Source organism: Antechinus flavipes, chromosome 3, assembly GCF_016432865.1.
Source record: "Antechinus flavipes isolate AdamAnt ecotype Samford, QLD, Australia chromosome 3, AdamAnt_v2, whole genome shotgun sequence".
Classification (NCBI taxonomy): Eukaryota; Metazoa; Chordata; class Mammalia; order Dasyuromorphia; family Dasyuridae; genus Antechinus; species Antechinus flavipes.
Genome location: NC_067400.1, coordinates 284,191,280 through 284,207,094, shown reverse-complemented (window position 1 = coordinate 284,207,094; position 15,815 = coordinate 284,191,280). Strand labels below are relative to the sequence as shown.

Sequence of the window (15,815 nt, the reverse complement as noted above, 5' to 3'; positions counted from 1 at the left end):
AAATATATTCAGTCATTCAGATTATTTGGGCATCATATGTGAACAAAGAGATACTAGTGGACTCACTGGCCCTAAAAAGTTAATTAGTATGCTTCATCAGCAGTCCTTTGGAACTGTAGTAGATCACTGCATTGATAAGAGTTTTCTAAGTTATTTGTCTTTACAATGTTATTGTATTGTATAGTTTTATCTTTTAGTCTTGCTCATTTCATTTTGTAGCATGATAAAAAAAATTTGGACCCGGCTGATGTGGAAAATTGTTTGCTTGTCTGTATATTTGTTTTTCTTCTTTTTTTAATATCAAGAGATGGAGTGGAAGAGGTTGGAAGTAGAGAAAATAAATGGTCATTAATTAAAAATTAAGCTTCAAAATGAATTAATGAGTACTTAAAATACATGAAGTGAGAAATTTATTCCTTTGGTAAAGCTTGTTTCTTAATAGAGTATAGTACAGTTTCCTGGTATGATCCAACATTTTATTTTGGTAAAGATTTTATTTGGTAAAGATTATAGAGTTCTGAATATTTTAGGAAGGAAAAAAGTTTTATTTTCTTATCTATTTTACTTTATTCCCTTACTCCATCATAGCAAGCCTTTTTGAATACACAGACAGAAGGTGAATTGCACAGAATGGGTAGGTGTAGATGGAATGCAATCTGCACCATTGGAGAGGATACTTACTTTGAAGAAATCCATTGGAGAATTGGAGCATTGGGATTTTTCTTTTTTAAAGGAAGAAAATTTCCTTAGGCATCTCTTTTGGTATAGATATCATGGAGTATAATTACATCATGTACAAGCTGGATGCTTTTTTTCTTCTGAAGTAATAAGCATTTTGCTCGCTAAAACTTTTCTGAGATCTAAGTATAAAATTTTAGTCTCTAATGCCCTGATAGTAAATCTCCTTAAGGGAACAAATCAACAACTGTGGTTTCTTTTTCTTTCAGAGGCAATAGAAAAAGCTGATGCTAAGCCACTGTTACACATATTGAGACATTCTCCTTTCCGCTGGCCTGTGTTAGAATCTAACATTGGTCCAGAAGGTGTGTGGTCAGAAAGGAAGTTCAGCCTCCTTCAGACCCTTGCGGTGTTCCGTGGACAATATAGCAACTCTGTGTTCATCCGTTTGTATGTTTCACCTGATGACAGAGAATCCAACAAACACATATTGAAGGTATGATGACTGTCCTTTCATATTTGTTTAGGGAATTCCATGGTAGATGTTTAGCATGTTTTCTTGTGAGAAGACAAAAGTCAACCTGTAGCACCAGCTTTGAAAATTTCCATCTTCTGTTGGACTTGGATCTGAGCCATATAACTTTTCTTTATATATTATTGGTAGTCAGGTTTTATTAACCTACATTGCTTATTTTTGGAAGTACTGCATTTTTTCCTTTTGTTGTTGGAAAATTAAAGTTTTTTGTTGACATATCATTTTCATTTTCAAATATATCATTTTATTTTTCCCTACCAGAGAGCCATTTCTAGTAACATAGAATAGAATAACAGAATTAAAAAAAGGTGATGGGGAGGAAGTGTTCAGTAAAACTGACCCATCAGTTGTATTCTGGTCCTGTTGCTTACCCTCTACCCTCTTCTAGTCAGTATAATAAGTTTATTAGGAGCCAGTATAAAGTAGCAATAGCCTGAACTAGGATTGCAAAGGGAAATCTAGAAATTCCATATAAATTGTCCCAAAGTTCAAATGAGAATAATTTATAAATTATGTCATAGAGCAACCAAAAGTCTTATTCTGCTGAATTAGGGGACACCATCTTGGCTTTGTTATTGGGACCTTTTGGTCCTATGATATGTAAATCTCTGACAAGTTCTGGAAGGCCAACAGAACCACAAATGGTGCTGATAACTTTGAGGTGATGATGTAGGTGTAACTTTAAAGTTTTACAAACAACTTTGAGAAAATTTGGAAATGTTAATGAATGAACCCCAAGGTTGCACAGATAAAAGTATATCCTCCACCAAAACTATAAAAATGAGACCCCAAATTTTCCCTCATGGAGCACTTTTTGATCTCTATCTGTAATTCTGCTGCTGAGTGCTCCCAATTCTTACCCATAGTTTTATTGTTATCTGTTTCCTATTTCCCATTGCTGCCTGACTTCTTCCCTTACCTCATCCCCATCCCCACCCTGTCAGCCTCTCTATTCCTTTCACTGCTTGTCTCTATCCTTTCTATGTTTGTTTTCCCCTTCATCCTCTGTGCCTTATTAAAATGTTTGTTGACCTACATCTCACTGCCATTGTAGTCTTTCCCAGCAAGTATCCAAAGAACTTCATGTGCCTGCTCCATTTCATAATTTCATAAGTGAATTATCAATTCATCAGTCAAATCAAGTCAAGACTCTCTTACTCCTTTTCTGTTCTGCTTATTTCACTTATCAATTTACACAAATTTTACCATACTTATCTGTATGCTTCAAATTCACTGTTTATTCCAGCACGCTAACAAGACCTTCTATTAACGTATCACAATTTGCTTTGGCTGAGCTTTCAAAGGATCATAAAAATCCAGCATTGGATCATCAACACCATATGGGTCACCTCAGATTTAATAATGAGAGATCACAGAGCTTACCAAGATGAAGTGAACTTAAAGATCTTTTAATCAAATTGATCAATTTGATTAAGCAATCAATGTTTATACCACCATTGCAACATTAAAATCAATTCAAGAAATATTTACCAAACACTTCAGATATATAAAATGTGCTAGCTTGAGTCAGGGAGCTCAGTCTTCCTAAGGTAATCTGTTCCATTTTTGGGATAGCCCTAGTTGATAAGTTCTTTCTTATCTAGAACTGCTGCTGAGCCCACCGGGGCTTGGGTACCTGCCTCTCCCTCTCCTATATCCAACCATGTGGCTTGACCAGATTTAATCATGGGGAACTTGGCCTTTAGTAAGAAAGGGCTCCCTTTTCTCACACTCAAAAGGTCCTTGAGATACTAATTCACCTAAGATTGGGAAAGAAGAAACACTAAAAAGTAGAACTCTGCTCCCAAATATATATAAACTCCTAAATATAAATTCATTTAGTTTAGGCCATATTTCAAATAAAAGAGATGATAAATTCAGCCATAATATTAGATAAAGAAGGAATCACCCTTCCCCATCCCTCATCAGAATAACATTTTGTCACCTGGAGAGTTACAGTCCAAAGGGCCAAGTTTGACCTTCCTCTTCTCTTCTTTCCTTTCTCTAACTATTCCCTTCCATTCTTCATCCTTCTCTCTCTCTGTATCTTTCTCTCTGTCTCTGTCTCTGTCTCTGTCTGTCTCTCTCTCTGTCTGTCTCTGTCTCTCTCCATTGCTCTCCGTCTCTGTCTGTCTCTGTCTCTCTTTGTCTATGTCTTTCCCTATCTCTCTCTGTCTCTGTGTCTCTCTCTCTTTCTCTCTCTCTCTCTTCTCCTTTTTCCTCCTTCCTTCTCCCAGTGAGGGGGGAGTAATACCAAGGGACTTTACCAAGAGACAACATTCTAAAACTCCAAATTCTTTTCAGCTCTGGCTCACTACAGTGTCAGAAATAATTTTTGTCTGTAAAGCTTTGAAATGACAAGGCTTCCATGAAGAAAGGGAATTAGAATTATTCTGCATTGAACCATCTTTTAGACTCCAAAAAGGTTCTTGGGACACTAATTCTCCTAATAGGAAAGAGGAAAAACAAAACAGGTAGAACTCTTCTCGAGTGTCTCAGGTATCAACTCACCTAGTTGAGATCATGCTCCAAATAGGGAGAGGTATTAACAGTCCACACAAATAACTTGGGGAATTTTCAACTCACCAGAGCCCAAGCAATGAACTACCATTTCCTTGGAGGCCTCCCAAAGTTCCTGGTATGTTCTGGATCTATGTTCCCTGGAATAGCCCCATTGGTTCATTCAGTCTCCTCTTCACTTATGTTGCATCTCCTTATGATGTCTCCATATTGGTTTTAATTCTTCCCTGGGGAGAGATGAGAGATAACTCTAATTCTCTCTTTTTTTTTTTGTGACAGTTTTTTTTAAATATCCAAAGATAAGCATCACATTTTGTATTTAAGCCTCATCCTTTCAGGGACTTTATGACTAGGAGTGTTTTTCTAAAACTGTTGTTTCTCAAGACTTCAACATATTTTTTTATTGAAGCCAGAAAAGAAAGCCGTAGGAAAATAAAGCTTGTTATTCTGACTCCTCTTTGCTTCAGTAACATCTCCTTTTCTAGTCTTGCATCTTTCAGATGACATGCTTCATGTCATTTCTAGTAATGTGCTGCAGCTATCACCTACTCATATGCTTCTTCTCTGTGAGTTGGGTGACCTGTAACTAATTCTTTTTTTTGTTGTTATTGAGACAATTGGGGTTGAATTGCCCAGGGTCACACAACTAGGAAGTGTGTACTAATTCTTCAAAGACTGCGGTATTCCATATCTATGTATCTATAAATCCCCTGAAAATATCTCTATTATTCTCTCTAGATCTTAATTATGTAAAAGTGAGCTAAGTCATACTCCCTCAGACCTACCATTATATGATGGCAGATATATTAAGCAGCTATTATAGCTGCTGAATTGTGGTTGAAGTCAGGGTTTCTTAATTTTTTTCTACTCGTGACCTCTTTTTGCACAAGAAATTTTTATATTACTCCAGGTATGTAAGTATATAAAATAGGTAAAAATCAAATATTTATTGATAATAAATCATAGTTCTGTGATCCCCACATTCAGTTACAAGACCCCACATGGAGTCACAAACCACAGTTTAAAAAGCTGGGTTCTACCTCATTAAATTCACTTCAAAAGTGGCATTATGGTCCATTTAGGTTCATAGAGTCATTGTGAGGATCAAATGAGATATTTGTAAAAATTGCTTCCCTGGCGTATAACAGGGACTTAAATCCTTGTCACCTTATTTATTTATAAGGTCCTTTCAAACTTTAAGAATCATTGAGTAAAGGAGATGCAAATAAGAGTAATTTCAGATCTGATTTTTAAGGTCTGTTACCTGCATTGTTCTAGAAAGGTTTGTTATAATCCATGACTGTAGAGACATAGTGCATATAGATCATCTACTCATAGTTTTTACCCAAAAGAACCTGTCCATTTACAATTCCCTCCTATATTTGTTGTTTCTCTTCTTTTAGCCCAGTCACTGTTTCAGTTTTTGATTGGGATATCTAATTAGTGCACTGGATAGAGTGCTAGGACTGAAGTCAGAAAGATTCAAATTCAGATCCAACCTTATATAATTTGCTAACTGTGTAGGTCATTTAATCTCTGCCTGCCTCAGTTTAATCAACTATAAAATATCATTTAACCCCCGTCTGAGTCTGTTTCCTCAACCATAAAAGGGGTTTCATAATAGCACCTATCTGCCAGCATTTAATCTGATTTTTCTTGTTCAGCATGATTAATATGGAAATGTGTATAGAAGAATTGTATATGTTTTACATATATTGAATTACTTGCCTGTCTAGGGGAGGGGATGAGAGGAAGGAAGGGAGAAAAATTTGGAACATAGTTTGGAAAGAGTGAATGTTGAAAACTATCTTTGCATATATTTTAAAAATAAAAAAAGCTACTATTGAAAAAAATGAAATATGATAGTCCAATGCTACTTCTGTTCCATGATGACAGATCATGCCCTTTGTAAAGAATTTAGTTTTAAGAAGGTTCTTTTTTCAATTCCACAACTATTCCATTCTTTTAAAGATATTTATTTGCTATTTAAAGTAAACTGGGGACCCTATCATCCAGATTTAAAGAAATTTAAACATTTGATGAATCATGAATGACAGGAATGATATAGGGAAAGTTGAAATATTTCAAGATACTGGATCTTGTAAAGAAGATTAAACTTTTAGATGCTGGGGAAAAGAAGGGAAATAAACAAACAAAAAAAGAAAACAATCTTGATTTATTCTAGGATTTCAGGAAGAATGGAAGTTTGAAAAGTTAATATAGACATAACTGACTCTTAGAGACTAATGTACAACTTTCACAAGATAATAATAAATAAATTAAAAGATATTTTACATAAAAAGTAAAATTATGGCTAAAGCAGGATTAAAAAGTGCAAATTATATTGTAATGGAAAGAGTTTTCTAGACTTGAAGTTAGAAAGACAGGTTCAATTCTTGGTTTTCAGAGTAACTAGTTATGTCAGTTTGAGCAAGTCACTTTAACTTCTTAATTTCTTCCTCTGTAAAATGTGAATATTATTACTAATAATAGCAACTAACAGAATTAAAGAAAATACTTTGAAAATTTTAGAGTTATATAAATGTAGGTTATTCTATAAAATATTATAATACCATTATAATACTTATTAAAAAGTATTTTTATAAATTTATAAAATATAAATTTATAATTTTTATCAAAAGTATAATTATATTACATATATTTACACATAAACATATAATAGATTATGTCATAATCTATTCTATTATATATAATTTTAGCAGTACCACAGGAACAAGTTAGAATATGGTATTAGAAGAAAGTAAAAGACATACTGGGTTGGTGGGAGAAAACTAGACTCAATATGATTAGGGATTTCACTTAATTATTCTGAGAAGTTTAGAAATGTTGAAATTGATTTATCAATTATATATCTTACTTTCCTAATACTTCCTTTAGTTCTGCTATAGAATAGAATGCGAAAGCATTTGTGAAGTTCTTCTCCAGTGTCAAGCACTGGAAATACAAGGGAAGGGCAAGGAATAAGGGAGAAAGAAAATAACCACAAATACCTCATCATCTTTATAAAAATATCTTCTGCATTGAGAGTCATAGAATGTCAAGATATTTAGAAGAAGCTATATTCAGTGACTACCTGGAGGACTTTCCAGAGAACATAGATAAAATTTGCACAAGATGAGAAGATGCTGAGGGGTAGTACCTTTGTTGGGAATACTTTCATCAGTCACATCACACAAAGCATTGAATAGAAGAATAAATATGAGTAGATTCCTTAATAATAATGATAATAACTAACATTTATATAGTATTTACTATATTCCAGGTACTGTGCTAAGACTTAATCCCCCAAACAATCCTGGGAAATAAGTGTTACTATTATCCTCATTTTATAGATAAAGTAACTGAAGTGTACAAAGGTTAAATGACTTACTCGGGGTTACTCAGCAAATAGGAGTGGGAGACTAGATTTGAACTCAAAGCTTCCAGATTACAGGATTAGTGCGCTATCCATTGTGCCAATTAGTTTTATAAACCACAATAATAAGTGCCACTTTCCCCTCCAAGTTCTATATTATCACTATCATTTTTGTACTTAGATCACTCCAGTTATTCTTTATACTCTTCAAATCACAGTTAAAGCATACTTGTTTGCATGTAGAAAAACTCAGCTTGGATCCTATGAGGCTACTGTATTCTCATTAATAAATTCAAGTGTGTATGTGTATGTGTGTGATCAATCTCAGAATGTGTACTGATGCACTTATATGAAAGGCTAAAGCCTTATCCCTGCTTTCTCCTGATTCTGACTGCAAGATTCCATCTCTGGTGGTTCAATTTCGAGCTTTCCTTTTCCCAGCTGGAAGCTTTCCTCAATGACTGTTGGCTTGCTTTCTTTTTGGAAATATGATTCTCTGGGAGGTCTGCTTCAGGACAACAAATCTGCAGAGGATCTCAACATTTTACTTTCAATTATAATAGTTGGCAAAGTAGGATGTAAATTTATGCAGCAACCCAAATACCAGTGCAACCTTGGCTACCTTGTATGTATTAGAATGTCAAGCCTAAGGCATTCAGCTGAAAAACTTCTATGTTATTGTCAAACTTTTAGAAGCAAGCAGAGCTTGGGATGTTTAGAATTACTTGTCAAATGAGACCTTCCTCTTTGACTAGCAAGGGACTATATTCAAGAAATTCAAATGTGACCTGAGTATTAAGAACCTTATGAATCTTTATGTATCATTGTTATGCAAAATTGAGATTTTTTTTTTTTTTTTTGTATTCAAAGAGATATTACCTATACTTGCAGAGAGAGTGCCTTCTAACAATTCAAGGAGTCAATTTTTACTGTTATGGCTTATCTAAAGTTGCTCACAAAATAAGCACTGTTTGCTTTGCATGTATATGTACATGTGTGTACTTATGTATGTATATGTATATATGTGTGTGTGTATGTGTGTGTGTGTGTGTGTGTGTGTGTGTGTGTAGAGCTGAGATATTAGAAAATCCATTAGGGATATTAGAAAATCCATTAGGGATATAAACTTCCTTCCAAAAAAAAATCTATCTTAATGTCCTCCAGTGTACTTTATCTGAGGGATTGGTAAGAGTTGTGGCTTAAAGGAAAGTGGAAGTCTTATGTAAATTGCATCTTGACTGAATGTTTTGGACAGTTGAAGCTGCCTGAGCATATTACTATTTAGGGAAAACAATGATGTAAAATCATTATCACTCAACAGCTCACTTTTGTTTAACACTTCAGCTAGAAGCATAAAGATGGCAAAATGTTGTTTTATTAGAAATGAAATCTCTCTAATTTTTTTGTCCTGCCTTTTTCTATATCATTATTTGCCAGATGTTTCTTTCCAAAGCCCCTTGGTGAATCCTATGTAGGCATTTGTTATAATTAAAATATTAGTTCATGTATAACTTAAAGAAAAGTCTTATTTCCAGTGGAATGTGTTGGATTCTTCATTTTTCCCCTTTAGTCTATAATGTTCAGATTTGGTACAAATGTAAGAACTTTACACACATACACACACACACACACACACACACACTCCCTGTGTCAAGATAGTCAGTTTAAGACTACCTGGGAAACATCCTGGTTCTGACTAATATCTAATACTTGTTTTAATTTTTCATACTTTTTCAAAAAACCTAGCTTTAAAATTGATTTGGAGAATGAAGAAGATAACTAGTATAACCTTAGCCTATTTCCTAATCATAAAAACAAGCAGTGTGAAATGACTGCCATCACTGCAAAGGGTTTTTTTAAGTTTCCTGTGACATTATTTAACTAGTCTTATTCAATGTTAAAATTATTTCTTGAAATCATAAACAACCTCAAGTTCAACTAAATTTCATCTGAAGTATCAGACATTTGGTGTTTATGTTCAATTTTAATATTACCTTTCTTGGTATTAGTTGCTTTGGGTATTTCCTTTCCATGAAGGTTATTTTGCTCAGGAGTACTGCCAAATGGCTTGAATATGCTAGATTTAAAGCCAAGAAAACATATATGTAATGCTATATTTAATGACCCAGGGCTACAGCAAGAATTTTGAAGAAATTCTAGAATGCTGGTTTGATTTTAGTACTTGGCTCTGTGACTGAGCTTTCATAGGCAAGTAAAAAAGAAGAGGAATTAGTGAAGAGATGAGAAATAGTATAGTTATCCCTTCCACATCTCAGGGGGGCACAGCACTTCTGTGATCTAGAAAACCCTCATAAAACTTTTTGGCCCTCCTTTTATACCAAAGAAGAAATGTGAATTTTTTCTTTTTTCTTTTATGTGGTGTTTATAGTACCTTATTGTAAAAGTTGGATTGATTTTATATAATACTATTCTGAGTTTCTAAACTTTTTCTGTGTCATCTGTGGCTTCCACAAAACTCCCACAAATTCCCATTTAATTTCTTCTGTGATATATTGAAATCTTGATGGGGAAAATCTCAATATAAAAGGGATGACTGTACTAGGCTAAGAAATAGGAAACATATTCCAATTCCATTGCTAGCATCACTAAAGGGCTGTGTCTGCAGGCAAGTCACTTCATTTCTCCAAGTCTCAGTTTTCTTACCTGAAAAATTCAGGGTTCCCTTCCTAATGAGGGCTCTAATGTTGCTTTGAAATGCCAGGATTCCATAATTATTTAATCAATCAACCAACAGATATTTATTAAGCATTTACTTTGTTCCAAGTATTGTACCAAACGATAAGAAGATAACAGAAAAAAAGAAAAAAAAGGTCCCTTCCCTCAATGAACTTATTTACTAAAGGGAGAAATCATAGGTATATAGAACGAAGATATCCTTTGAGGAGAAGGCACCAGGAACAGGAAAATCAGGAAAAGTCTCCTGCAGAAAGTACATTTATAACATATATGGTTACATATATTACATATGTATATATATACATATCTATATATTATATGTCACATATATAATGAATACATATAATGAATGAGAGTGTGGAATTGAGGAATCCATTGAGGGGTGAAGCATTGATAACTGGTAGGATAGTAACCTTAAATATAACAGGGATGTGGTACAGTGAATAGAGTACCAGTCTTAGAGTCAGGAGGACCTGATTTGAAATCCAGCTCAGAAACTTACCAGCTTTCTGACCCTGGCAAGTTATTTAATTCTGACTGCCTCCAGAAATATGTAGTAAGGTCATTTGAAATAGGAATAGTTTTGTGATAAAAGAAAATAAATTCTATTTTGGACAATCAGGACTTAAAATGTTTACAGAGCAGCTAATAGGTGATGATTGGAGTCCAGGAAAGATCCTAGGGGAAAGTAATTAGCTCTGAGAATCATCTACATAGAAACCTTCAAATAAGAGGATAAGAAAGAAAAAAGGAAGAGTACACAGAGATTTATTTTTTGTCTTGTGGGGTTTTCATGATTAGTGCATGTGTCATGAATGAATGAATGTGCAAGATCCAGCAAAGAAGATTTAGAAAGCCCAATCAGACAAGTAGAAACAGAATTAAATGAGTCACCAAAAAACCAGAGAAGAGAGAGTATCCAGATGGTGGATGGTGGTGATCATCAAAATCAAACATAGAAGAAAGATCAGGTATAAGGATTGAGAAAAGTCTACTTGTTTGGGGAATTTAGAGACTATTGGTAATGTTGGGAGAACATTCACAATGTCTCATTGTTATAACAAAGTATTTCTTAGTAACCAAGCAAATGGCAGATACAAATATTTAACACTTTAATAGGATGAAGAATCAGGGAAAAGGCAACAAAAGAGCACTACATTTGAAGTCAGAGGAACTAGATTGGGATAAGACTTTCCACTTATATGATCATAGAAAAGCTATTTACTCTCTTGAGCTCATTTTCTCCCTTGTAAAGAGACAATTGGCACTCTCTAAGGAATCATAAAGACAGCTAAGTGGTACAGTGGATAATACTGGGAGGGAGAAGTAGAAGGAGAGGGAAAGGAAAAGGGAGAGAGAGAGGGAAAGAGAGAAAGAAGATAGGTAGTAGATTTTGCATTCGTTGATAAATCTGGATTAAATGAATCTCAGAAGAAGAAAGGTTGATGAATTATAGTGGTACAGGGAAAACCTAGAAGTGGCAATGGAGATCAAGTAGTATTTTGACTCTCCTGCTGTAAGTAGAGAATTAAAAATATGAGAAAAGGTTCAACCAGCAGTGAAGAGATAGCCAGTGATGCGTTATCTTTCATGGGAAGCTAGGTATCTTTGAGTGCCAGAAAATGAAGAGAAAAAGGGATTATTAAGTAAGTGCTATAAAATGAAAGGGCACTAGGGAAGAGGTAGGAAAATGTAGAGTAGGACGTTGTATCAGTCCTCACCTGCTCAGCCTACCATGTCCTAAGGCATGAGCAAGCGAGAAATTGCTTTTCTAGCTGGGAAGAAAGAGCTTTTGTTACTCAGGGCCAGTTCATAAAGGCTCAGGAGACAAGCTCATGGAGGTAACATGAACAGGATCCCTTTTGTATTGTGGCTCTGGGGGTACCTTGACACCAAAGAAGCAGGAAATTTTAATTCATGATAACCAGGAATGGAATAAGGTTGGGGAATTCAGAGAAGGAGGTTGGATGACCTAGGAAAGGCTCTAAAAGCCTTAAAAATTTCAGGAACAGCTCTTATCTTAAAAGAAACCATAACTAGAACTTGGCATTGGTTTTCACAGCTTGTTATGTTGTGATTGCCTTTTTGATAATTTGTAATAATTCAATTTCAACAAATGTCAATCTAGATTTAGTGTGAACTTTTTGTTTTAAAATTGGCTGCTGCATTTTCATATAATTGGTTTTCTTTGTAATCAGATGTATTTTATTTTGTGCATTTAAAAACATTAATCTAAAAAGGACTTCTCTAAGACTTACATGAGCTGATGCTGAGTAAAGTGAGCAGAATCAGGAAAACACTGTATATAGTAACAGTAACATTGTGCAATGATCAATTATGATTGACTTTGTTCTTCTCAGCAATGCAATCATCCAAGATAATTCCAAAAGATTTATGATGGAAAATGCTATTCACATCCAGAGAAAGAGCTATGCAGATTGAAACATACTTTTCACTTTTTTTCTTTTGTGTTTTTTCCAGGTTTGTGTTTTTTAACAGGATTATAATATAACATAAAATTTATATCAAATTGCTTGCCATCTTGGGGAAGGATAATAGGAAGAAAGGAGGGAGGAAAATTTGGAACTTAAAATCTTATAAAAAATGAATGTTGAAAGCTATTATCACATGTAATTGGAAAAAATAAAATAATATTAAAAGTAAAGGAAAATAAAAGGAAGGCATTAAGAATAGAAAGACAAAAAATATAGATAATTCCTGCATTCAGTGATTACATTTTACTGAGAGAAAATAATATACACATAATTAAATGCAAAGAAGTATTTGGGACAAGGGTATTTTGTAAAATATGTAACAACCTGGATTTAAAAAAAAAGTATGAAGGCACTTTTAAGCTTACTTTGCATAATTAACACTTTAAGTGTATACAATCAACAAAACAATAAATCAAGTCATGATTTCTGAGGTGTGAATGCTTACCCTGGAAATTTTTTAAAAATGTACTTTTAAGTACACAAGTACTTGGCACCTGATTTTAGAGTAACTCAGTGCCTTCCTTCTCAGATTATTTACAATTATCAACAGGTAATCACAGCTTCATGAAATTTACATGAAAATCAGGTTTATTAAAAGAGAAATGAACATGCGCATGGAACTCAGCATTCCATACAGGACAAAGGAAGGAGGGAATAACTGGAAATCTTCATTTAAAGGAGTGTGGCATAGGAGGGGAAAGTGCAGTAAAGGTGAGGAAAGGACAAAACCCCTTCTGGAGAGGAGCAAGGGGATGGCAAGGGTAGCATTTTTTATCTTTCAATGCTGCTAGACTATGAGAATTGGAGAGTTAGCTTATGTGCACAGGTTCCAGCTCCACAAGCAGTTTCTTAGTCTAGTGCAAATATAGAAAACCATTCATCTCAGTTTGTCATATATGTATCTTATTTCATATCCATTTCTGTCTTCATGTTGTCTTCCTCCTTAGTTTGTGAAGTCTTTGAAAGCAGGGTTTTTTCTTTTTTCTTTCTTTGTATTTCCCAGAAACTGGGAGATACTGGGTAAATAGGTATCTCCCAGTTTCTGGGAAATACAAAGAAAGAAAGTTAAAATAGGGGTTAACTAATTTGACCAGGATCACAAAGCTAGTAAATATCTGAAACCAGATTTTTAACCTCAGATCTTCCTGATTCCAGGCTGCATCCTTTTTCTCTTGAAATACCTACTTGCTTGATATTAGTGGATAGTTAATAAATATTTCTTGGCTGATTGATTTATAATGATAATTCCTTGAGTTATAAAAATTATTATTTGTTGAATTCCTATTTGTACCCAGAACTGAATAATCTTTTTTCTTTTATGACAACAGAAAAAAGCTTTCAGCATAGCCATGGTATACTACAATATAAGAAATTGCAGTGAATTTCTAACTTGGTAATATTTTTATTTTAACAGCTAGATCAAGCAACTCTCTCCTTAGCAGTGAGGGAAGATTACCTTGATAACAGCACAGAAGCTAAAGCTGTAAGTTGTCTTTGTCTTTTATTGCCTGTCTTTGACAAGCGGAACACTCTTCAAATTCATAGTTCAATATTAGAAATGGACTATGCTGCTACCCTGAGCTGGGAGTATTAGAATTTACCATTCCAGATTCTTTGTACAGCAAGAAATGTTGCCTTCCTCTGATTTTGGTCTTTTAGAAGACATAGGTGTCTAAATTATATTAGTCCTTTTCCTCGAAAAGATTTTTTTTCTTTTAAAATTTTGTTATTTTATTCTGAACTTAAACACATCCTTCTCTCCTCTAAATAAAGGTTCCTTTCCATACATATAGCAGAATACAAAAACAAACAAACAAAACAAACAAAAAGGATTCTGTAGGAAATCACAACTAGAGGATTTTTTTTTCTACCAAGAAAACAGTGGAATATTCCAAATAAATGGAAGAGATGAGAGAGTTCATTACAGAATCCATTAGCAGATACAAATGAGAATGTAGTAGAAAGTGAGTTTCCAAGTGCTGAAGGAATTTCTAATAGAAAAGGGAAGAATCAGGTGGCATTAACCAGACAGAATGTCCTGGGTCAGCCTAATCTGAAGAACCTCTGGAGACTGGGTTAGAGATGGAAAATTATAAATATCTTCTGAGATTCCAGAAGAATTTAATTCCTCCAGAAGATATTTAACCTTCCATTCCCTTTTAATCCCCTTTATCCCCAAGCTATTAGGGTTACCGGTCTAGTGTAAGACTACTGAACTGAAGCACAATAAAAACTTGCCTGTCCCCTGCCCCATAATTCTCCTCATTTCCTAGAAACCTGAAGTAGTTTTCTAGACTGGAGAAAGAGTTCAGATGCCAGATTCACTAACTTGGTGACACATATCAAAGGCAGGGGGCAGGTGCCTTTCATTTTGGAATTGAATAGAGTGAACATCTGTTGAGTTGTGAATTCCCTCAATGTTCATGATAAGTACCGAAATGCTACCTCACTTTTTGGCTGAGGGTCTTATCTTGCATAATACTTTTTGCCTAGATAGAAAGGATTTCAAAAATAAGAGACCTCATATTTACAAAGGAAGGTAGCCATTTGAACCTCCTTTATTTGCTGGACTATTAAGTTCTTTCAAAATAACATTATCAGGAACACAATGGATAGTCACGGAGTAAATGTTAATGCTTCAATGGAGGTTTATCCTCTCCCTGGTCTCCTCTGAGATGAGAATGAGGTTCTTTGTGAAAATGAATTTTTCATAAACTAGAACAAAAACAGAGCAAGTAAACAAACCAATCAACCCGGAAAACAAGCTATCTCCTTAGTTTATATATTAGTGTTAGGGTTGGTGAATCAGTTTTCCATTGTCTCCCATGCTTTTAGATCATGCTCCCTTTTAGACATTATTATTCTTCTCCATCATTTTTTTTTTTTTGTTGTTGTTAAAGTTTCATTTGCTTGGAAAGAGGACTTTTGAACTTTTGGTTATTATTCTGGATTTACTTTAAATTGTTCAAACCCATTACATCCACTTATCATATCCATTTATTTATAACAAGTATCATAAATTTCTAGAAAAATAGTTCTCATTGATCTGTGATGGCTGACTGCCTCTGTCTCCCATGGCAACAGTTCATGAGTGGTTATCAGTTGTCTCTCTCTCAAAGTGGTGGGTGGGTAGGTAGGTGGTGTTACATAAGGCTGGAACTGCATGATGATTGCTGACTGGAAAGTATAAAATATTTATTTCAATTGGCATTTCTACCCTCCCTTGTTCTATATCCAGACATTTTAGGAGATTTGTTGTCATGGTCACTTGACTCTCCATTTTTTCCAGTACCGAGATGCCCTTTACAAGTTCATGGTGGATACTGCAGTGCTTTTGGGTGCTAATGTCTCTCGAGCTGAACATGATATGAAATCAGTGCTTAGGCTGGAAATTAAAATAGCTGAGGTGAGTAAATTTAAAAAAAAAAAAACTTCTAAAAAGTTTGGTTTGAGAAACAGGTCTTGGATTTATGAAACATACCTGCTCAAAGAACCTATTAGACATGAAAATGGC

The 15,815-nt window shown here is 34.4% G+C and overlaps 1 protein-coding gene across 1 annotated transcript in view; it reads left to right on the top strand.

Moving 5' to 3' along the window:
• The window catches only part of PHEX (phosphate regulating endopeptidase X-linked), a 264,136-nt gene that overhangs the window by 71,024 nt on the left and 177,297 nt on the right, over positions 1-15,815 (top strand). The window contains exons 5-7 of the mRNA XM_051985113.1: positions 948-1,174; positions 13,716-13,784; positions 15,591-15,707. Coding sequence (XP_051841073.1) covers positions 948-1,174; positions 13,716-13,784; positions 15,591-15,707 — 413 coding nt within the window. The remainder of the gene's footprint in view (positions 1-947; positions 1,175-13,715; positions 13,785-15,590; positions 15,708-15,815) is intronic.